Source organism: Sesamum indicum, linkage group LG2, assembly GCF_026168435.1.
Source record: "Sesamum indicum cultivar Baizhima isolate 11 linkage group LG2, ASM2616843v1, whole genome shotgun sequence".
Classification (NCBI taxonomy): domain Eukaryota; kingdom Viridiplantae; phylum Streptophyta; class Magnoliopsida; order Lamiales; family Pedaliaceae; genus Sesamum; species Sesamum indicum.
In genome coordinates this window covers 754525-777212 of record NC_142658.1, presented here as the reverse complement: position 1 = coordinate 777212, position 22688 = coordinate 754525, and the positions used below count along the sequence as shown (strand labels likewise).

At 37.7% G+C, this 22688-nt stretch overlaps 5 protein-coding genes across 6 annotated transcripts; 1 reads left to right on the top strand and 4 right to left on the bottom strand.

Moving 5' to 3' along the window:
* Positions 1 to 1980: 1980 nt before the first annotated feature.
* Positions 1981 to 3474, bottom strand: LOC148788909 (protein TIC 40, chloroplastic-like). 2 transcript variants are annotated; one of them, XM_088876225.1, is made up of 4 exons: positions 3335 to 3474; positions 3074 to 3168; positions 2826 to 2920; positions 1981 to 2669 (listed from the first exon to the last, which is right to left on the bottom strand). In XM_088876225.1, the coding sequence occupies exons 1-4, from the start codon at positions 3388 to 3390 to the stop codon at positions 2655 to 2657; spliced, it is 261 nt and encodes an 86-aa protein (XP_088732351.1). In that variant the 5' UTR covers positions 3391 to 3474; the 3' UTR covers positions 1981 to 2654. The 2 variants fall into 2 exon arrangements, with proteins under 2 accessions (XP_088732351.1, XP_088732349.1); XM_088876223.1 differs by having other exon boundaries at positions 1981 to 2564.
* On the bottom strand, positions 3335 to 8858 carry LOC105175772 (Met-10+ like family protein). Its single transcript, XM_011098372.3, has 9 exons — positions 7890 to 8858; positions 7141 to 7227; positions 6621 to 6740; positions 6340 to 6506; positions 6186 to 6256; positions 5203 to 5345; positions 4723 to 4834; positions 4422 to 4534; positions 3335 to 4325 (listed from the first exon to the last, which is right to left on the bottom strand). The coding sequence occupies exons 1-9, from the start codon at positions 8826 to 8828 to the stop codon at positions 4182 to 4184; spliced, it is 1896 nt and encodes a 631-aa protein (XP_011096674.1). The 5' UTR covers positions 8829 to 8858; the 3' UTR covers positions 3335 to 4181.
* Positions 8859 to 9412: 554 nt separating this feature from the next.
* Positions 9413 to 15297, bottom strand: LOC105175764 (protein TIC 40, chloroplastic). Its single transcript, XM_011098343.3, has 14 exons — positions 14922 to 15297; positions 14152 to 14266; positions 13924 to 13981; positions 13802 to 13819; positions 12938 to 13199; positions 12643 to 12749; positions 12494 to 12554; positions 11607 to 11685; positions 11234 to 11274; positions 10816 to 10861; positions 10560 to 10654; positions 10313 to 10416; positions 10114 to 10161; positions 9413 to 9949 (listed from the first exon to the last, which is right to left on the bottom strand). Exons 1-14 carry the CDS (start codon positions 15124 to 15126, stop codon positions 9893 to 9895), a joined length of 1296 nt encoding a protein of 431 aa, XP_011096645.1. The 5' UTR covers positions 15127 to 15297; the 3' UTR covers positions 9413 to 9892.
* A 166-nt stretch (positions 15298 to 15463) lies between these two features.
* On the top strand, positions 15464 to 18339 carry LOC105175750 (uncharacterized). Its single transcript, XM_011098317.3, has 2 exons — positions 15464 to 15745; positions 16027 to 18339. Exon 2 carries the CDS (start codon positions 16255 to 16257, stop codon positions 18118 to 18120), a length of 1866 nt encoding a protein of 621 aa, XP_011096619.1. The 5' UTR covers positions 15464 to 15745; positions 16027 to 16254; the 3' UTR covers positions 18121 to 18339.
* Positions 18340 to 18647: 308 nt separating this feature from the next.
* Positions 18648 to 21216, bottom strand: FUT13 (fucosyltransferase 13). The gene is made up of 3 exons (XM_011098332.3): positions 20414 to 21216; positions 19528 to 19701; positions 18648 to 19374 (listed from the first exon to the last, which is right to left on the bottom strand). The coding sequence occupies exons 1-3, from the start codon at positions 20900 to 20902 to the stop codon at positions 18805 to 18807; spliced, it is 1233 nt and encodes a 410-aa protein (XP_011096634.1). The 5' UTR covers positions 20903 to 21216; the 3' UTR covers positions 18648 to 18804.
* Between the last annotated feature and the right edge of the window lie 1472 nt (positions 21217 to 22688).

Sequence of the window (22688 nt, the reverse complement as noted above, 5' to 3'; positions counted from 1 at the left end):
TAACAACATATTCAAAGTGTTTAATTTTGATTTAAAGAAAATTAAGAGATAATTACACCGTCTTTTTTTGAAATTTAGTGTATTTATTCGTAAATTCTGTTTGATTTGAAAAATTATATATAGTTATAATATTTGTTTCCGTCCAACAAATATATTCATCTGCTGGTGAAAGTTCAGAAAATTTGTCGATATAAAAAAATGAATAAAAGTTTATATCTAAAGAATTTGTTTTACTTACAATAAAATTTCATGATCAATTGGGATTAAATATAAATTTTCAATCAATCTTTTCGCTTATGGTTGAAAATTTCATGAATTTTACTAAGAGATTGGCCTATTTATTGGCGGAAAACAAAGATCAGCATTATAAATTGTAATTTTTCAAATCATAAAAAATTTATATATAATTATATCAAATTTTAAAAAAGAGGGACGTAAGTAATTAAAATTAAATGAAGTAGTAGTGACCAAAAAGAAAAAGAAAAAGTAGAAAAGTGGAAGTCATTTTCAAGATGATGAGTGAAGTTTGAGTGGGGCATTAGTAGATCCTAAACATTGGTAAAGATCTCTCCCCGGACCCTCTTTTTTTGTCTTGTTTATTTCATAGTGTGAAGCTGTCAGTCAATTCAGCCATCAACCACTTCACTCTTCAACCTTACATGGAAAGAAAAAATCATCCCCTACACTACATCCCATCATCCATTATATCTATATATATTAACGAATACCCGTTTATTGTTTGAAAAATTATTAATACCTTATGATTTTAATAATTATCTAATAATTAACCAAATTTATTTGTCTCCACTAGTTTTTTATTTATTTTTTTGTAGTAAACTAACTAAAATGCCCTTATAGACTAAGAACTCTAATTTTATTTCTTTTCTAAAAATTTTTAACTTTTTTTGTGAATTAATTGGTCAATTTTTTTTTATATTGTTTCATTTTTTTCCATCCATCTCGTTCGATTTTCTTACAAATTTTTTAATTTTTTTTTATAAAAAAAATTACAATAAGAACAAAGTTATAATTTCATACCTTCATCCAAGAATTACATAATTTCTTTAAACATCAAGGAGTGTTTTGTAATTTTTCAACAATGAGAAGGCATTCGCAATTTTACCAAACTTCATAAAAGACGATTGTAATTATCCTATCAAATATATATAATTCATCAATAATTAATATTAAAAAATCCTGAGTACTTCGTTTCATCAACTAAACTAAATCTGATTCACACAAAAGAAGATGTTGATGGGTGACTGGATTGAATGGACGACATAAGTCGGCCTTCATGAATTCATTGGACAATCATCAAATTCAGATCCAACATTCATTTAATCTTTGACCAAAAATGTGTGTCGGTGTGGATCCAATCATCCTCCATTCTTCATCCTCATTAATCTTCCACCCTTCAAAACTCACAATTTAAACTATATATCAAATTATTTTTCTTTTAAAATCCCATTTCATAATTAACACATTGAATCTGATTTTATTTTTTTCTCTATGAAATGATGATTACATAATTACATAATAATCTCACACTAAATGAGACAAATAACCACACGTCTGAATGAAACTCCAACTATGACCTCGAACTTATCATAAGTCCTCAACCTTAACGATTAAATTAGATCATCATGAATAAATCATCAAATCTGATTATGGATACAAAAATAAGTTAATTAACAAGATTAGAATCTAATCCAAGAAATCGATTTCATTTTCATATGAGATCATATTATCCTTTTTGAATCATCAGTAATAATTGATCTTGTTTTTTCAGATAGATTTTCTTCTTCTTCTTCTTCTTCTTTTTTTTCAAATTTAAATTGGGGGCCAAAAGGACATAAGATGCACTTGTTGATGTGGTGATTGTAAGTTTGTGAAGTGATGGGGACAGCTGAAGGGTGAATATGTCATTTCAGCGTAGTTGCTTCTTGCAGCTCAATTCCAGCTTCATCCCCTCAGATTCGATGCATACAATTATTATGTCATAACTTCAAAACTTGAAACATAGTCCAAATCAATAGTGTACTTGGTTAAAATACATGAGACATGTCAAGCTGTTTCAGTTTCACCATGCCGCGTTTGATTTAATTAAAGCTCATTTTGGACTCCGGTCTTCTAGTTGGAATCAAAGCTCATTTTGGACTCGGGTCTTCTAGTTGGACTCATGTTTCAACGTAAATATGCGTACATCCAAAGGCAAAAAAGCAACGAAACACGGAGAAACTATAAAAGGATGAACCCACTAGGACTAGCAAAACATTTACGGTGGAATCTGGAAGAAGTACTGCTGGAAGGTGAGGCCAACAGTGAGCTTTCTAAAGGTTGTTGAAAAAGCTGGTATTGGATTTGGTGATAAGTTAATAAAGCAGGGCAGTGACGCCCGTCTCATCTTGTCCATTGGACATCAGGAAAGTGCACAAACATGCTTACATGTGTGGTATGAGATTCATCATCTAGTTTCTCCAGTGTAGTTGAAGACGTCTATACACAGCTTAGTTCCCTGTTGCCCCTAGGAAGAGTATTGATATCTTATTGAAAACATCCATAACCTGAAACAGAAAGACAAGAAATCCATGTGATTAAGTCGTTTCTGCTGTTCCAGATGTGGCAAAAACTTAGTAAAGTTCGATGCAGTGCAGCTATTTCTGAGAACACTGCAAGAAAGAACAAAAATGCAGAAATTCAAAAGTGTGGCAAAGGAAATCAAGCTATTTCTGAGAGTAAGATTTACAGAGCACTATGTCGATGAAATGAAAATGCATAAGGGGAAAAAAAGAAAAGAACTGAAAGACAACATAAAAGTTGCTTACTTCCATGATAGCGGCTTGAACTCTTGGATTTTGAAATGCCGTCGCAATGTCAGGATTGGCCATGATTTTAGAAATGACTTCCTCGGGAGTAAGGCCTATCTGATCGGTAATAAAGAAAGGAACGGCGAAAGGATGAAATTGTAAGAGTTGGTGATTTATCTCTAAGACAAATCTCATATATGCATCGTGCGCCAAACTAAGGTTTATGGTACAGAAATTTGACACAAACAATCACCATTGCAACTCACCAGATTGCTGCTTGACATCGGGACTGCTAAGGTCAAAAATTTTCAAGGAATCCATCATACGACTGTCCCATTCAGGGCTTCCTCCCATGTTATTTCTGAGAATATCATTACATGAGTATTAAGTTTCTGAATTATTCAAGAGATCCCAATTTATTGCACCAGATAAATAGAATTGGAGGCCAACAAACATCTTCTATCTAACAATGTGTAAATCTAATGGGTAACTAGTAGGCAGATAGGAAAGTCAGTAAACATACTTACAGCATTTCTTGATGATTGTCCAATGAATTCATGAAGGCCGACTTATGTTCCAGCATTTCTTTCTTGCAGTGCCGAACACTGACTTAACCTTAAAACCTTGACACAGTAAATAACAAAACCCTAAGCCCAGAGCAAGATAGTGTCCGGATATGTCTGTTCTATGTGGTCCTCAACCTCCCATTCTTGCTCTCCCACATTGTACTTTTCCCAATCTCAGGATTTAACCTTAGCTTACACTTACATTTTTTGACATACTCAACAAAAAAGGAAAGGAACAGAGTTGTTAACCCTTAAATTGGAAGGGAAAGACAGGGAAATCAAGTAGTAAAGACAACATCTTCAAACTACATGACTCTCCTCGTATATTTAGCTTAACCATAATGTTTAGTCGGAAGATGCTAAAGACAGCATTATCCTTTCCCCTTGATAGGTTAGACATATGTTGGACATGTTCCGTGAGCCATTTCCAGCAACTATTGCATGATAACTTCCTCATTCTAAGTCAGACAAGTTTCTGATAGCAAGTCGAAATCTTACACTGTGAGACTATCAAGCATAAAATATCATCACCAAGTAGTTGACCATTGAGTCACATTAGTACGAAGCTGATCTTGCAAAAAAATACAACACCAATTATTAGGATGCATTCGAGGAGCTTCAGCTGGTTCTCCAAAAAAATTGAATTAAGCATCACTCTAGTTTAACATGTCCGGGGCTTGTGCATTCAGTATCCTAGGAGTCATCGGCATAGTGGTGGTTGCTGTCTGGACAATGAACTGCAGATTTCCAAAAAGAATATCATATCCTAGATATAAATATACACACACGCGCTCAGAAGGGTTTCTATTTATAAGTTTGAACCCATTTTTGAGTATGCCACGCTCTCAGGCAAGATGAACGATGCACACAACATCCATTTTCCTGGTGCAACAGCGCGAACTCTGTGCATCTCTACATCAAGAGCTGCCTCTGACAGTGCAGTTCTAATTCGCTGGTTATAAAACAGAGACAATATAATCAACCCATGGTGACGTATAATTAGTGTGGCTAAATTAATTCTAACATGATAGCAGAAAAACAATTATACCTCGTGAAAGTCAAATTCTGGATCTTGAGCCTTTGAAAACCCATATACATGAATCCTAGGCAAAACATATTCTTTACCTGGACGATTTCCTTCAAAAATTCCCCTAAAAGCATCTGCATTCAAAAAAAGTAATTAGTGCAAAAGCATACATGTCCTGCTGGAGAAAAACATTATGCTACCAATTTGTCTACTTTGAGAGAATGACATGCCAAAGTTAGGAAGTGAAAGTTATATCAGCCAACAGAAGGGTTGCCATAGTTGAAAAACTTGGAAGAATAGTAAACTTAGCAACTTTGTGTACCAAGAAACTCAGCTGCATCCTTTGGCAAATGCATGACTACTTGAGTAATGGACTGAGTTCTCTCACTAGCAAAAACTGTTTCAATAAACCTCCTTCCATCCATGTTAAATACCTACAAATTGACAGAACATTAAAATGATAGCATGCTACTTGATGCACTTAAAATATACGCCGATGCATAAATTCCCAACATTGAACATCCTTTAATATATAAGACAGAAGTGCTAATGATTTAATAAAATAGCTGGCAGTGTTATGTGCAATAATTCCTGGCTTTCACAACATACGCTATCTAGTAAAGCAAATGCTAAACGAAAATTGCAAGCTCCAATTAAAAAAAGAAAAGATAGCTTCGTCCGCGTATGAAGTCTATAGTTAGCAAGTGGACAGTTTACATCCACACAGGGATGCGCTTATCCTTTCATTTACTTCGAATACTCCATAACACGAAGAATACGGCATGATGGTAACTATCCATACCTCAATTTTCCTCTCAAGTTTGTTGAGGACACAGTTTCTTTCCAGATACTCAACAGCACAAGGATTCAAATCATTAGCATACACACGCTTGACTTTCTTTGCCGCAGATATGGCAATGGGACCAACCCCAGCAAAAACATCACCTATATAGAGAGAAAAGGAGTAGGAACCAGCACATTACCATTTATAATGGAAAAGGAAAATTGAATGAAGTAACAGAGACCTCCATGTTTTCTTTACAAAAGGCAAATATAAGAATGTCTACAGGTATAGGATGACAGTGTGTGAACAGTATGGCAATCGATAGCTCAATTCAAAAACTGGCTGTCAACTATTTACTATCATGTTGCCTAATCACAGGAGATTTCTATACCAAATTTGCCATGTATCACCATTTCAATATTCCAAGATCAATCTTCACTTAGCCATGTTTTCTGATTTTAAACAATGATTCATGCTTCCTGCATTTTCCCTTTCTGTGGAAAATATCTTAAACTTGGTGGGAGAAAAATAGAAAATTTACCTCAAATCTAAAAATGCAATTAGTGTTACATTATCTTTATTCTTACATCACGTCGTCCTATATCTTTGCGAGGGTGTAAGACTTCAATTAGAGGACATACATACTTTCTACAGTATTTATGTCAAATCAGTGGCACCCAAAACTTCTAGGTATAACCACAAGATAATGATTCATAATAGAAAAATGATATGGTAATACGTCCCACTGTATCTTTACCATATTAGCTATTCGAGCTATAATATAACATATATTAGGTTTGCCATCTGATCCTACTAAAACCATGATAGCATCCATAAGATGACAATAAGCACCATTTTTGTGATTATACTACTTCATCAAACCATAAACTAATATTTGATGCTCGAATTTTGAAATAAATCATAAGATAATGAAGCATATAACTCCTGAGACAACAATCGTAAAGCTTTGAATGATAATCAGGTATTATCAACTAACATACAGACAACATCACTGCGTGTGAAGCAACTTAGAAGCCTTTGCCTTTCAGTTGCGAGCCTTGAGTTCCAATATCTACAGGCAGGTATATTAAACATTAGATTCGATAAGTATTTCTATTGCAACTATGCTTATATCTTGCACCTTTCCATACTTACACTGCTGCTAAATCAACATGGAAACGCAATCCATTTTCCACTAGCGTTGTCACAAGGGATTTATTTCCTGCCAAAATCTCGAGCTGCATTGTTCTGTATTCATTGTGAATTGCTTCAACTTTGTTTACAACTGTTTGTATCTTTGGCCTATTCTTATCCAAAACTACCTGATGTCAACATAAGTAAAAAGAAAAATACCCAAGTAAAATGTTAGGTGAAATTACAAAGCAACGTTAAACTCCACACCAAAACAAAGTTTTACTACAGGGAATTGCAGGTACCTTTGCGATAAGGTTTTTATATTGAAGATGCTCAGCTCTCAGATTCAGGTGAGCAATATGCCCAACCGCTTCAAAAGCTGAAGGAATAATCATGCCATTTGGAAGCAAAATCTCCAGGACCTGCAAACATTGCGTGATGTCTACCTTACACACATGCAACAAGAAGTAGCACTTATTGATGATATGTTATTAATCAATTCCCCAACTTATATCTGCAAGATGCATCACTATGTCCTCTCCTGTATATCTGGTAGCAAAATGGGAGACGATTCTACGAAGGAAAAGAGAAGATTCACCGAAAAGACATGAAAAATGTTTAAGAGATTTACGTCAAAGCTTTGACTTGTTTCCACTGAAAACTAATATCATGGAAAGGAAAATAAACTGATATTCTTTTATCCAAAGCTAAAAGTAAAACTTAAAACAAATCTCAAAAAGGCCATGGCATGATTAAAAGAAAATAAACAAAGAACAGAAATGGAGAAATATATCTCACAACTCATAGTGCAGAAGTGAATACCTCATGTAATTCCCAATAATCATAAAACAGAGTCAATTTGCATTTCACAAGTTCCATACACTGGCTGTCATGTTCTTGAAAAACTACCTGAACAACACAATTTAAACATAAGATAAGATGTGATACCTCATTGTAGAATATATTAACTGCAAGATTGAAAACAGAGCTTGTCATCCAGACAGGCAAAAGCTATATCAATTAATTATAATCCCTAGTTTTATGAAGAAACACAAAGGCTGTCATCAATAATAGTTGACAGGGATGGAGCACAAAAACAAATCTATTACCAAGTATTGCATGGTCAGGATATAACTTCAGGTTTGTTTCTATTGATCATCTTGAACTTCCTCCTTCAAGTCTATGAACTCAGAAGTCCAACTTCCACAATTCTATAAGTTTTCTTACCAATATATTGAAAGCTTTGGGTTCATAGCATCAGTACTATGAATCGGCACCTTCAGGATGTGTAACCAAAACAAACACAAATAGATAATGAATATCATATGTTGCAGACATTAAAAGCAATTTGAAGTACTAGTTTTCTTATAAGCTTCCAAAAAACAAAGCAAAATCACAAACCTAACGGTACACCTAGATACTAATAATTCACAATCTCCAATATGAAATAGCCGACCAAATTCAAGCACAGCAATAATGAGCACATACTATTCAGACTACTTCTGGCAAACAGACGATCCACAGAAACAAAACCAAATGACTGATTATCAAAATGCTATAAGAACATAAACCTTGATTGCCTCAGGCAATTCCTCAATACTTTTATTTGCCAATTGCTCATCCAACAGCAGGAGCCTCGTTGAGCCTCTCCACTTTGGAGGCCGCTTAACATCCTCCCCTAACAACCGACTCAATTCCTCTCCATCACTCTCCTCTTCCTCATCTTCAACCACCTGAACCACCGCCATCTCATTCTTCCCAATCCCTTTCATCTGCACTTTCTCCCTATCATCCCTCTTTTTCTTCTTCTTCGGTCTAGACATTTTAGCTAAATTTCTAAACTTAACATACCCTCTGGAATTAAAAGTCATCGCGAGCTTATCCCGATACGAAACCGCATCGAGCGGCTCCCCCCCCTCAGCTTTCCCGTAAATCCTCCGTTTCAATGCCACCAGATTCTCATCTTCAGCTTCAGCTCCATTACCGGAGCTAGGCAAGAGGCTCTTTAATTGGTCATCAATTTCATCGCCGGGAACTCTAGCGATGTTCCTAATACGAGGCCAGTTGAGGAGGTGTCCCCGGAGGCGGTTCTCGAGCTTGGAACAGATACTGGAGGGTACTCTCAGCGCGGAAATGTCAAAGACTCGAGTGAAGGCGGCTTCGTCAAGGGATGTGATATTCTCACCGGAGCTGGTGTGCTTCACAGGTTTGAGGGGAAAAGGGGAATAGCCCTTTTGTAGGGACGGACCGTACGGGAGAGTGGAGAAGGAAAGAACGGTGGTGGTGGAGGGGAAAGAGACGAGGGGAACGAAGAGGCGCTTGGCGGCGAAGCGGAAGCGCGGCGGAGAGTAGAATGTGAAGGACGGGAGAGTGCGGGAGCGGAAGAGAGAATATTTTGTAGCCATTATTTGGAGTTGGCAAAGGGGCTCTAAGGTTAAGTCACTGTTAGGCATTGAAAGAAAGAAATGCTGCAAATTCGAACATATGAATTCATTGGATTGGACAATCATCAAATTCAGATCCAACACTCATTTTTTGTTTCTTACACCAAAAATCCATTCTTCATCCTCATTAATATTCCACCTTCAAAATTCACAATTCAAATTATATATCAAATTAATTAATAAATTCACATTAACTGGGACAAATACTCACACGTACTATGAAATTTCAACTCGATCTCAACCTTAACCATTAAGCTAAATCATCGTGAACAAATCATCAACTCTAAGTATGGATACAAAAATGAGTTTATTGACGAGATTGGAATCTGATTTAACTTCCAAGAAATTGATGTCATTTTCCTATGAGATCATATTATCCTTTTTGAATCATCAATAATAATTAATCTTGTTTTTCGATATAAATCTTCTTCTATTTCTTATATTTATTTAAATTGAGGGGCCAAATGATGATAAAATGCACTTGTTGATGTGGTGATTGTAAGTCTGTGAGGTGATTTGGACAGCATGCTGCTGGCTTATGAACTGAAGAGTGAATATGTCATTTCCGTGTACTTGCTTCTTGCAGCTCAGTTCCAGCTTCATCCCCTCAGATTCAATGCATACAATTATTTATGTCGTAACTGCAAAACTTGAAACATAGTTCAAATCAATAACGTACTTGGTTAAAATACATGAGAAATGTCAGACGGCTTCAGTTTCACTCTTCATTGGTTGATTTAATTAAAGCTCGTTTCGGACTTAGGTCTTCTATAGTTGGACTCAAGTTTCAACATAAGTATGCGTACATCCAAAAGCAGAAAAGGAAAGAAACACAGGAAAACTATAAACGGATGAACCGACTAGGACTAGCAAAAAATTTACGGTAGAATCTGGAAGAACTAGTGCTGGAAGGTGAGATCAACAGTGAGCTTTCTAAAATTGTTGAGAAAGCTGATACTGGATTTGGCGACACGTTGATAAAGCAGGGCAGCGACGCCCGTCTCGTCTTCATACATTGGACATCAGGAAAGTGCAGAAACATGCTTACAGGTGTGGTATGAGATTCATCATCTAGTTTCTCCAGTGTACTATACACAGCTTAGTTACTGGCAGTGGTAGGATAAGTAGAACTAAGAACCTGTTGCCCCTGGGAAGAGTTCTGATATCTTATTGAAAACATCCATAACCTGAAACAGAAAGACAAGAAATCCATGCGATTATGTCGTTTCTGATGTTCCAGACCCAAGTGGCAAAAACTTAGTAAGCTTCGACCGCATTGCAGCTTAGAACAAACAGTTTGATTGGTAAGAAGAGATTAAGTAATGATCTATGGATGATATATAATGATCACCTCTTTGTCATTTTGATATTTGGCAATACTCAATGGATTCTGAGAACACTGCAAGAAAGAACAAAAATGCAGAAACTTAAAAGTGTGGCAAAGGAAGCTATTTCTGAGAGTAAGATTTAAAAGAGCAATATGTCGATGAAATGGAAACACTTGAGGGGGAAAAATGAAAAGAACTAAAGAAGACATAAAAGTTGCTTACTTCCATGATAGCAGCTTGAACTCTTGGATTTTGAAATGCCATCGCAATGTCAGGATTGGCCATGATTTTAGAAATGACTTCCTCGGGAGTAAGGCCTATCTGATCTGTAATAAAGAAAGAAACAGTGAAAGGATGAAATTGTAAGAGTTGGTGATTTATCTCTAAGACAAATCTCATATATGTATCATGCACCAAACTAAGGTTTATGGTACAGAAATTTGAGCAAACAATCACCATTGCAACTCACCAAACTGCTGCTTGACCTCGGGACTGCTAAGGTCAAAATTTTTCAAGGAATCCATCATACGACTGTCCCATTCGGGGCTTCCTCCCATGTTATTTCTGAGAATATCATTACTAGAGTATAAGTTTCTGAATCATTCAACAGACGCCAACTTATTGCACCAATAAATAGAATTGGAGGCCAACAAACATCTTCTATCTAACAATGTGTACTAATGGGTAACTAGTAGGCAGATAGGAAAGTCGGAAAATATACTTACAGCATGTCCTGGAGTTGTTGACGATACTGTGGATTTTGTAGCATCCCTGCAGCATCACACGCAGACGTCTTTAAGCATTTCCTTGATAGACTTGAGGACTAGGATCAATGATACTAGGTCAAAGTAAAATGCCTATCTTCTGTGATTATGAGAGGATTTTGGGATATCTTAGGGTATACTTCAAGAATTTTTAAGGTTATAATATCGGTGATGATTTCTCTTCCTTTTTTCTTTTTATAGGTCCCTGGGGAACAGAAAACTGATGAAAATTGCTTTTGCTACATAATCGAGATCAAAATAGTTAGTTAAGTCTTAACCTTTTTTTTCTTTTTCGAGAAAAGTCCGCTAAGTCTAACTAAATTTCCAGAGAAATATCCGGCAGTTCTACTAATTACAGGTAATCAAAACGGATACTCACATTTAAAGGTGGCAGGATTCCTCATCTCCTCTGGTAAGTAACTGCAAACATAGTTTAACAAAGTATGTGGTTAAACTAAACTGGCTTAATCTAAGTATTTAGATAAGCCTTTTAGCTCTTCTGTGTACAACCTAGGCAAAGTAAAGTGCAACTGTTTTCAGTAAAGACTCCCCATCTCCTTTATACCTCTTATACAATCTTTCTTAATTTCCCAATGAGAGATATACAATACATCAATTTGGTTCCACAATCTATACTATAAGGATATTTAACCATGGAAAACAAGTACATATCTCCTGTAAAAATGCTCAACAGCGAAAAGTACATGACCATATCTATGAATAGAACATAAGTTTAAAGGGTATCTCCTTACGGATAAACCATCTTTTGTACTGTTGGATCTTCCATCATTTTCTCCAAAGCTTCCACCGACAATAGAGGGTTTGCTGTACCTGTTAATTAAACGAGTCAAAACTCATTTGGGCCCTTTTACTGGAAGATACGAAATAAATGAACCTGTTACAAGACAGTGGCAAGCACCAGTCTAGATTTTGGCAAATATTATCAGCAAAGACAACCTTGTAAGAACTACAATGAATGTTACCAATAGGCAGAGTCAAACTCAATACAAAAGCATCCGTTATAAATCAACTTTTCGGTTATGCAGTGCAACTATAAATGTTGAAGAAGATAAGAAGAGGATTCTCTTCACAGTGCAGAATTGAGCAGGATTCCAAAAAAGAAATGTATATCACCAAGAAATTAACAAGTGTAGAGGCATTCCTTCAGTTCTAAATAAATAAAGAAATAAAAGTATAAAAAACAAACATATTTAAACACACTACCATATGAAAACTCACCATGGATCTCATTTTATGAGGCTATGGAAGATTTGTTAAGGCAGCCCTACAAGACCAAAAGGCCCATATTCTGAGCTTTTACGTTCACTAAAAGTTCAAAGAACTTGGATATCTCAGTCCACCTTAACTTTATTCAGATAAATTCCATGGGCATAAAAACCTAAATTTCATGAGCATATGTTTGAGTATTTTCATAGGTTTCCTTCATCGAATTATAATAACTTGAATTAAAAGAAACTGAGGCAGCCAAGCAGTTAAAGAAACAAGTGGTCCCTACATCGGTAGAGTATCATAATGCGTCTGCCTTCTTTTTCCCCTTTTGACAAACATAAGTCAGCTTTGACAGCTCAACAAATTTTGCATATAATTATGCTGAGATAACAAAGATTTCCCAACTTACTGGTGGAGGTACGTTCTGAAGCACCAATCCCTGGCTTGCTTGCCGTGCCATTTTGAGAAACCTTATCAAGATGTTCATTAGTTGGAGAAGAAAAAGGGATGTTGTTGTAATGAATTACATGAGCAGCCTCAGATGAGAGAAAAACTTACTGGTTGAGAAGACTGGGGATCATTTGGTGAATCCATCTGGATCTCTTCTTTATAGCTCTCAAAGGCAGTTTTCTGGAATGTTTCTTCTGGGGAAACATCAACAAAAGCTGCAAAGAAAAAATATTGTTTCAGATCCTCAGCATTTGAAATGACCTTAAAGATTAGCTGGCTCAATTGTGTCAGCACTGGAGAATCCATGGAAAGAGTAACAGGAAGGCTTCAATTCATGTTCTCTGTGTATCATGATGGCTGCAAGCAGCTTCCGCATAAAGCAATAATAGGGTGTATTAAGTACCATATTTCTTTGGTTCCTTCTCAGGTTCTACGTTTTCTTTGACAGGTATAGATGGAGGGTCTTCCCCCTTTGTTGCAGGGACATCGACAGTTGCAGCTTGAGCAGTGACAGGAGTTGAAATTCTAGATGTATCTGACGTAGGAGCTGCAACTGGTGGAAATGGAAAGGGGGAGCCAGGTGAAAAGGCAGCATTGCCAAATGGATTATTCTGAGCATTCATCTGTTGCGTGAATGTCTTTAAAGCTTGTTCCATTGCATATTTCTGTAATAATGAGATGTTTGTTAAGAACATAAATAACATGATAAGCAATCATAGTTTATTGACTTCTATAACTGCATGCTAAGTGACTTGGTAATGATGTTATTAAAGATTAGAGAAGGTATAGTCATATATTAAACAACCTGGTTTGCTAGGTGGGCCTTCTTCACCAACCCAAAGCAAGAGACAAACTACTAAATTATTCCTTTGTTTAGATCTCGACAAAAAATCAAACCCATCATAAACAAAAAACCACTTTCTCCACAATGTAATTCCTTGAATATCAGTGCCACCTGACTCATCTTCTTTTACAAAGGGATTACCGGTGCATAGAAGATTGTGTCATGTTACACCTTCAACCATACAACCTCAGGTTATAACCCATAAACGACTCAATGTATGGCCTGTCTCCAGCACATGCCACTACGTAGCCTCCAAAACTATTTTTGTGGACCCGAATTTATATCAGAAAAGTAACTACAGTATCTGACCAACTAAAAGAGAAGAAGAACAAGGAGAAAAAGAAAGAAAGGGAAAAGAAAAGTTCAACTGCCAAATGGAATGCAGAAAACGTAATTTATCGGACCACATAGTAAGGTACTCACCTTCACTCGACCAGCCACCTGCGATGTTATGAAAATTATCAGGAAGAAAGTTTAACTAGAAATGATGAAATGAACTCTAAGAAACAAACTACGAAAACAACAAGCAGTCTACTTGTACTCACCCAGGAGAAAAGTGCAGCAAGACCAACACCAACACCAATCCAGAAGAGAGGTGACCCCCTATTTTGAGAAGACATATAGGAGGGCGCGGAGAGTGAAAAAGTTAGACAGCATGGTAAGGTCCAACGAAATAATACCATAGATTTGTTATATGAGTAATGTTAATTACAAAGAATAATCACTAACAGCTACGAATGAAAATAGAAAGTGAAAGCACAAGCGATGATTACACTTGGGACGGGGGAGGTGTCACTGGAAGCTGGGGATTTGCACCAACTGAGGAAGTCTCTTGGCTGCTTGAAGAAGCAATGCTAGCAAAACAGTCTCTCGCAACTCTTTCTGGCACTGTATGAGGATTGTAATACTATGATGACAAGCACTAAAACAATAGAACGAATGGGACAAAAAAGCAGTAGTATCTGCCAACATAATCAGTGTGGTACAAGTCACCAAAATAAATAGCATATAACATAAAAAAACCAAAAGTGTGTAAAGGGTAACCCCATGAAACGAAGATCAAACGAGGCAAAGATCCAAACATTAACACATAATTCAAGTAATAACACAGAAAATGTTTCTGAACACTATAATAGGTAAAAATATTATATCTTGATTTTGTATAAACGAACAGATTCATCTATCTATACATAGAAAGATAGCATTACAACACAACAATAAAACAGTTACAAAACTGCGCACGTAAAAACACCATTCTACATTGAAAAATTATATCTTGACTACAAGCAAGCCCAGATATAACATGCAGAAAGGCAAACATAAAATAAGATCATACAAACATGCATACGTTTCACAAATAGGATCAGCATTTATAATAAAGTTCACACCTTTGGCAAATACACAAGTCCTATTTAGAGAAACAAACTCCCGATCGAAAATACGCAAGTACAGATACAAATTTCAGTCCTTCAGCATAGAGACTTCAGCTTTACCAAAAAAGCATAAGAATCACCACATTAACATGATTAAAAGAAGTGTTTACCAATAGTCTTGGTGACCATAGGCGCCTGAAATAAGGAGAGAACTGAAACTGAAGAACTAGACTTGAAATTTCTGCCATTTTTGCCGGTTTTCTTAAGCAAATATGGCAGACCCACAAAGGAATTGCCGGAAACGATAGAGTTTCTGGGGTTTGGGGAGAAACCCACTACAATTTTCGTGGATGAGACAAGGGCAAGATTTTCCATTTCTATCAATAAATAAAATCCACCTCCCCCTATAATCTTGGTTACCTCAGAGTTGGAGAAGATACACTGAAAAAGAAGAGGAAAAGCACAGTAGTAAAGTATAAAGCGGTTTGGAGTTTGGTGTTGCACTTGCACCCCGTATCAGAATGTGGATTGGACGTGGGCCGTCTAAACGGGTTAGCGGGTCACCCACAGGCCATAGCCCGAGTTAGGAGCCCGGGCTTCAAATCAAATAGGCAAAAACTGGTTATATTCGAGATTAAGTCCAAACTTAAGGGCATATCTGTAACTTGGCCATATGTTTACAATATCCCCAACACATATTTCTCTACCCCCCACACACAACACACATTATTTCTCCATTCCATTCAATTAGGGCAAACCCATAAACCAAATCACACCAGAAATTATTTGATTTTCTCACTCGAAATTACCCTTAGAACTCTCAGATTCTACGTCTTCACCTCTTTCTGTAATCCTTCCTAGTTATATATATATACACGGAGTTTTGTGTTTATGTATATGTATATTTGTCTACTTAGACACACAGATACATACGCATCTGTTAGTTTGTACTTCAGATCTCACAAATTCTGAGCACATTCATTGTCTTTACGAGGTAACTCGATTTTCTTTTTCACTCTCTTTTCCCGGCTCACACACTCACAGTAGACTCGCTGGCGGGACCGACCCGAATTGAGTGTTTACACTCCAAGTGAAATACAATCACTCATTGACTGATTATTTGATTGTGCAGACTCATTTTGATTGTTTTGCGAGTAGAATTGTGCATGGGCGTTTACGAATAGATGGGTTTTATTGAATGTTGAGATTCCAGTGACTAAATCTTGAGTGTTTTTATGTTATATGAATTTCATTTTTCTTTTTTTTAATTTGTAGGTAGCTACTTGGAAATTCGGGATTATTCTTGGAAACCTATTTGTGAGATTTACGTGATTTGTGGTGAAATTTTGGAAAGTTTTGGATTTGCTGGGCGCCCGGTTGCAGAATTTGGCGCTCTTGGATGCAGTTTGGAAATTTTGGCATTTGATGGATATTTCCCGTGAAACGTGACATTTGGAAGAGGACGTGATGACGGGTTTCCAACTTTAAGTGTTGTTTCAATGAATGATGCAAATGGCTGAGCAGGCTTTATCCACAGTTCCCAATGCGAATGCGGATGTTGCTTTGGCTGGCCACATGGCTGAAAATGCATATTCGCCGGTCTCTAGTATGAATGCAGCTGTTTCTTTGGCAAGCCATACGCTGTCGATTGGACAGGAGTTCCCGGATGTTGATACTTGTAGGAGGACATTGAAAGATATAGCTATAGCATTACATTTTGAGATACGGATAGTGAAATCTGATAGGAGTAGGTTCATAGCTAAGTGCTCCAAAGAGGGTTGTCCGTGGCGTGTCCACGTGGCAAAATGCCCCGGAGTCCCCACTTTTACCATTAGAACACTTCATGGGGAGCACACTTGTGAAGGGGTCCAGAATCTTCACCATCAACAGGCATCCGTGGGATGGGTTGCACGGTCTGTGGAAGCACGTGTGAGGGACAATCCCCAGTATAAGCCCAAGGAGATTTTGCAAGACATTCGAGATCAACATGGGGTTGCCGTCTCTTATATGCAGGCATGGCGTGGGAAGGAGCGTAGTATGGCTGCTCTGCATGGGACTTATGAGGAAGGTTTTAAACTTCTTCCTGCGTATTGTGAACAGATAAGAAAGACTAATCCAGGAAGCATTGCCTCCGTTGTCGCCACTGGACAGGACAATTCATTTCAGCGGTTGTTTGTTTCTTATCGTGCTGCAATATACGGATTCATAAATGCTTGTCGGCCACTTTTGGAATTGGACCGGGTTCATCTCAAAGGAAAGTACTTGGGAACGGTGTTTTGTGCTGCTGCTGTTGATGCTGATGATTCACTGTTTCCATTGGCAATAGCTATTGTCGATGTTGAGAGTGATGAGAACTGGATGTGGTTCATGTCAGAGCTGCGGAAGCTTCTTGGAGTTAACACTGACAGTATGCCCAGGCTCACAATCCTTTCAGAGAGAACAGTGGGAATGGTGGACGCAGTTGAGACACATTTTCCTAATGCATTTCATGGTTTTTGTTTGAGATATATCAGTGAAAACTTCCGCGATACATTTAAGAACTCAAAGCTGGTGAATATATTTTGGAATGCTGTTTACGCACTTACAACAGCTGAGTTTGAAAGTAAAATCTCTGAGATGGTACAGATTTCACAGGAAGTGTTGCCTTGGCTTCACCATTTCAACCCCCAGCTATGGGCCGTGGCATACTTTGAAGGGGTACGGTATGGCCATTTCACATTGACAGTCACAGAACTATTGTATAATTGGGCATTGGAATGTCATGAGCTCCCTATTGTACAGATGATGGAGCATATCCGGCATCAGTTAATGTCATGGTTCAATGATCGCCGTAATATCGGGATGAGATTGACCTCAATTCTTGTGCCATCTGCTGAAAAGCGAATTGCAGAAGCTATTGCTGATGCTCGCTGTTATAAAGTACTCCGTGCAAATGAAGTTGAATTCGAGATTGTGTCAACTGAGCGGACAAACATTGTGGACATAAGGAGTAGAGTCTGCTCATGTCGCCGCTGGCAACTCTACGGTCTGCCATGTGCACATGCTGCTGCTGCACTTATTTCTTGTGGGCAAAATGCTCATTTGTTCGCTGAGCATTGTTTCACTGTTCACAGTTATCGGGAAACCTACTCACAGATGATATATCCCATTCCCGACAAAAGCCTTTGGAAGGAGGCTGGTGAAGGCGCTGAGGGTGGAAGTGCTAAAGTTGATATCACAATTCGCCCACCCAAAACTCGTAGACCTCCAGGAAGACCCAAAAAGAAAGTTCTCCGCATAGAGAGTTTAAAACGCCCAAAAAGAGTTGTCCAATGTGGTCGCTGCCATATGCTTGGGCATTCTCAAAAGAAATGCACACTGCCAATGTGATCCATAGTCAGTTCTCATTCTTTTTTCACACCCTAAGGGTTTCTCCTTAGTAATGTAACTTTTACTTGTATGCATGATGTACTTCTTAAGCAATTTAGTTAGAAGCCTAGGTCTCAGTGGCATTAGTTTCACATGTCCTCTTGTTGTGATCATTGTACTTGTACAACTCTAGAACATAGTTGCCTCCTTAAAGTTCTGTCCAGTGGTTTCTCCTGTTTCTATGATGTATCTTATTTTGGAATGTGGATTGCTGCAGAAACACTGATAAACTAAAATTTGTGCAAAGTCGTATAGCCTTATGTTTTTCACCTAAGAAAATTGAAGCCCTTGAGGTTTTCAGGTCGGTTTGATAATCAATCTCGGTGCCAGCATTTGTTTATTCTAAGTGCTGCTAAATCAGGGATAGCAAAACTAGATCAAGAGGGCTCTTGTGACTTGCATGGATTTTTGGCCAATATTTAATCACAATGCCAGTGAACCTTGCAAAACTTAAAAGTGCCGGCTGATAGTATGTTCAAACTTCAGGGTAGAAGCAAAAACTTCTGTATGATTGATTTCGTAAGTTTGCAGGTCTTGCTACAACATCCCTCTCTCAGTGCTTTGTATACAACTAACAATATGGGGACACAAAATGAGCATCAAAATGTAATGGCCACGGAACTCTCAGTAACAACTAGAACTAAGTTACAAGGCTTTTGCATTTCTCCCATTTTTTCTGCTCACAGCTTCACACAGCCTGCAAGGTAACGTGTCTAGACTTGCTCCACGAGTCTTCCTATAATTACCTAAAACACCACATCTCCTCCACGCATGATACTCAGCATAAGCAACCGGATCATTAGCTAGGGACTTGATGTAAGAAGCTAATTGCGCCATAGAACTGAATTGTGTTCCGTCTATTATTGAATGAGGAGGTACGAAGTCCCAAACATTTGGGGCGCCAAAGTATATAGGAACAGCCCCCGAGTCCAGGGCATAAAAGAGTTTCTCAGTCACATAGCTCTCAGTTATGGTGTTCTCAATTGCAAGGACAAACTTGTAATGTGACATGGCACAATGCAGGTGATCCCACCATTTTGGTGCTTCATTGGAATCCTTCACGCACTCAGGATAGAAGGACAGTGCCTGGTCCAAGCCTCCGACATTGTTCATGCACTTGCCAAATGAGTGGTGTGGCAGCAAACTCAGTAGCTTTTTGGCAAGTTGGTTTCTTTGAGGTAGACAGCGTGATGAGGACCAATAAACAAGGGTATCCTTGAATGTAGAAGTCGTAAAGAATTTCAAAATTCAGATGAAGCAGATAAAAATAATATCAACGTAATGATATTAAAATGAACGATATCTCAAATAAGCAACAGGTCGAAATAAAAAAGGGGTACATTGGCATGGGTTAGCGAGAGCACTAACATTGTTCTTGATGGAAGATAATTGATAATTTCTGTTGTTATGAAAGAGAGCCCCAGCATAAGTTGATTGGACATCATCTTTAGCATGATAACTGATAAACATGTCCTCATAGCCAGACTTCTTCCTCCCAGCTTCAAGATCCATATAGACACGAAGGGGATCGCCAGATAGCCTCTGTCATAAAAGATAACAATAACAGTAACTATGAGGAAGTGAAATGAAAAGCTGACTCTGAGTGAGGAGATGCACATGAGATAACAATGTTGGAGTTTGTTTATTTGCACATGAAGAATGCAGCAGGAAAAATAATGAACCAGCCACCAACGTCCTCATTGTCAAACAGAAATTTGTACCAGCAATAGAAAGCAGGAACCAGTAACTGGAGAGACATGGAACATTATGATTCAGAATCTTCCTAGCAACTCAGCAATTTAGGAGTGCTGGTTATTCTTGCTTTACGCTAAGATATGGATCTCCGTATTGATATTAACATAGACAACAGTACACCAGAGAAATACTACAAGGGACTTTGATAATTATTACTAGGATGTGAAGGCTAATTTTCATCTATGCTTCATTATCAATCCAGTTTAATTCCTACCTAGGGACCGTGGGTAACACATCAGAAACAGACATGGTCGTGATAGCTAACAACAGATAGGTGTGGCCTGTAGATCAATTTACTGCTTGCAACATCATGATCTGATATTTCAATCCAGGAGAACCTCAAAGTATAAGTAGAGGAACAGAGAGTACCACATTCTATCATTATATATGGTTTACATATTGTGAACCGAAAGAGTTGAACCATACATCAGACATTGCAATACCCAAAAAGTTCAATTTTTCAAGAAACAGAAATTTATTGATTAGAACAAGTAATTACCTGAAATGGAGGAGTTGTGGTTTCAAATAATAGGGCGTCAGGCCTATCAGCAAGAACTGAAGATTTAGTCCATAAACAGCTCAACCCACATCTGCAACTATACAGGTTGTTCATATTATCAGGAACCCAAGTCCACCCTTTGACAAGAACACTCACGTGGTTCATCTGCAACTCACCACACTGGATTTGACCCTCGGCATCTTGTAAAGATGAGATCTTTGACCTATTCCCCAACAATTCTTTGTGTTTTTCCCTGAATTGAGCACAACCCACTTGAGAATCCCATTTATTGAATGCCTTGTGCAAGTCAATGAAGGGTTCTGGTTTGCTGGAATTCGACAGAGTTTCAAAAATAGAATACTCTAGGGTTGATGAGACAGAAGAATTGGCAGATGGGAATTCAAGAAAGCTGGTTGTGAAGAAGAAGATGATGAGTGCAAAACCCAACATAAGTGTGATCACAAAGGTGTTGATGGATTTCAATTGCATAATTGCAGGCGAGAAAGTCAAGAACAAAATTCCTGAAAATCCCCTCTTTTTTCATCAGGCAAAGAACTGTCTGTTACAAAATCTGCTGGTGGTTAGATTAGATCAAAATGGGCGTTTCCAATTTGCTTTCAATTCTTCTTCTTCTATAATAATCAATTCTGCAAAACACAAATCCGGAATACTTTTCCATTGCCGCCTCATTTTGACTTGTTATTTGTTGTGGTTGATTGAAAATTTTGAGACAACCCAAGAGGCAAGAAGATGGCAAAATGAAATAAGAACATGGAAATATGACTATATTCTTACACAAAGTTGAAAATAAGACCATAATTGTAGTTCGTGAATGGATTACTTCAAATGGGCCAATCCACAATCATAAGAGATAAACTGGGCTACGCTGACGGAGACAATATCAGGGCTGCCTACGTAACTTCTGGCCCCCACAGGAATGGGTATTTCTTCAGCTTCAGTGGAGTTCTTATTAACGTTTTTGTCTTGTCCAAAACACGACCTACTTAGAAAGACTTCGGACTTTCGGATTAGATTTTCTGTTATGAATCTAATTCATCTCATATTTTACTTAGCATACACGAACCACATCTATAACGACTACATCATATGTTTTATTTACAAAAAAATATTTATGCGTGTGATATATGTATATATTGAATACAGGAGAAGATGAAATAAGATTTGTAATAGAAAATTCGAATAGGGTCAAAACAGGTCGGACACCGGTAATTAACGTGAGTCTAGGAAGAAAAGACAAAACATTACAATCATATGTAGTGAGCGCATATGATATTTATGATTGATGAGACAAAAGACTAAATATTAGATGAGTGTGGAGAGGAATGGGAGCAGCTGCAGCTTGGAGAGTCCTTCATTCCATGTGCAAACTGCTATGGCCTGTAGGCTATAGCTAGCTAGCTAGCTAGTTAGAATCCTAGAGAAAGTAGCAGTTTATATATCCATTCTTTGTGGTACACATATATCTTGTCAAATCCCATATCTTCATATCTTATCTTTCATGACATGGGCTGATACAAATGCTTGCAGGTAAGAATGCATGCATGCATAAGAACGCAATCTTGAACGACTCACGTGTATAAAATCTTTTTTTCTACAAATTTTAGGATATCTAAGCTTAAAGTTTGGACAACATTGTAGTGATTTCAACTCATGATCATGGGACTTTTAAGGTTTGGAAACTTAGAAACACTGCATAAACTTAATCAAACCTCAAACATAAGTCTAAAAGCATAGGATAATATGTCTAGTTTTGTTTCTTGGTAATTTATTGTTTGTGTCTGTAGTAACTCATCACTGATCAATTCTGGATTCTTGTGTGTGTATCCATTTCAGGTCAGTTTGGAAGTATCTAGTCAGTGACACCATGTGCAACACTCACACACACAACACTCCAAGATCCCAAGAAAAATCACAGAGTACTCACATTTATATATAGTCAACCTCAGCATCTGCATGCATTCATACAACTCCTTTAATACACGTTATGGCTGTTCTTCCCTCACTTATATATCCAAAACGGGCACGGCCTTGCTCACGTTCGAGCCCCTATATATATGGAAACATTTATCCCTTTTACACAATCGGGACGACGACGAGGACGAGCGCCTCTCCATTTCTTTGCCTGTCTCTTCACTAGCTACTCTTGTCTAATATGGCTAAGAAAGGTGCTGCAGAAGCTGAATTGCAGGGCAGGAAGGTTGCACCAAGAGGCCATTTTGTGGTGTATGTGGGCAGTGAAATGAAGAGATTTGTG

Excerpts from the sequence above, each read along its gene's own strand:
- LOC105175750 (XM_011098317.3), top strand. The coding sequence starts at position 16,255 with ATGATGCAAATGGCTGAGCAGGCTTTATCCACAGTTCCCAATGCGAAT.
- LOC105175764 (XM_011098343.3), bottom strand. The coding sequence starts at position 15,126 with ATGGAAAATCTTGCCCTTGTCTCATCCACGAAAATTGTAGTGGGTTTC. Across the intron at positions 12,555-12,642 it reads ATCCCCAGTCTTCTCAACCA|GTTTCTCAAAATGGCACGGC; the intron begins GTAAGTTTTTCT and ends CATCTTGATAAG. Across the intron at positions 10,655-10,815 it reads CAACAACTCCAGGACATGCT|AAATAACATGGGAGGAAGCC; the intron begins GTAAGTATATTT and ends TGATATTCTCAG.
- LOC148788909 (XM_088876223.1), bottom strand. The coding sequence starts at position 3,390 with ATGCTGGAACATAAGTCGGCCTTCATGAATTCATTGGACAATCATCAA. Across the intron at positions 3,169-3,334 it reads GACAATCATCAAGAAATGCT|AAATAACATGGGAGGAAGCC; the intron begins GTAAGTATGTTT and ends TGATATTCTCAG. Across the intron at positions 2,565-2,825 it reads TTCAAGCCGCTATCATGGAA|GTTATGGATGTTTTCAATAA; the intron begins GTAAGCAACTTT and ends TTTCTGTTTCAG.
- LOC105175772 (XM_011098372.3), bottom strand. The coding sequence starts at position 8,828 with ATGATTGTCCAATCCAATGAATTCATATGTTCGAATTTGCAGCATTTC. Across the intron at positions 5,346-6,185 it reads CACACGCAGTGATGTTGTCT|GTGATGTTTTTGCTGGGGTT; the intron begins GTATGTTAGTTG and ends CTCTCTATATAG. Across the intron at positions 4,535-4,722 it reads GGATGCAGCTGAGTTTCTTG|ATGCTTTTAGGGGAATTTTT; the intron begins GTACACAAAGTT and ends TTTTGAATGCAG.
- FUT13 (XM_011098332.3), bottom strand. The coding sequence starts at position 20,902 with ATGCAATTGAAATCCATCAACACCTTTGTGATCACACTTATGTTGGGT. Across the intron at positions 19,702-20,413 it reads CCACAACTCCTCCATTTCAG|AGGCTATCTGGCGATCCCCT; the intron begins GTAATTACTTGT and ends CTTTTATGACAG. Across the intron at positions 19,375-19,527 it reads TATCTTCCATCAAGAACAAT|GATACCCTTGTTTATTGGTC; the intron begins GTTAGTGCTCTC and ends TCTACATTCAAG.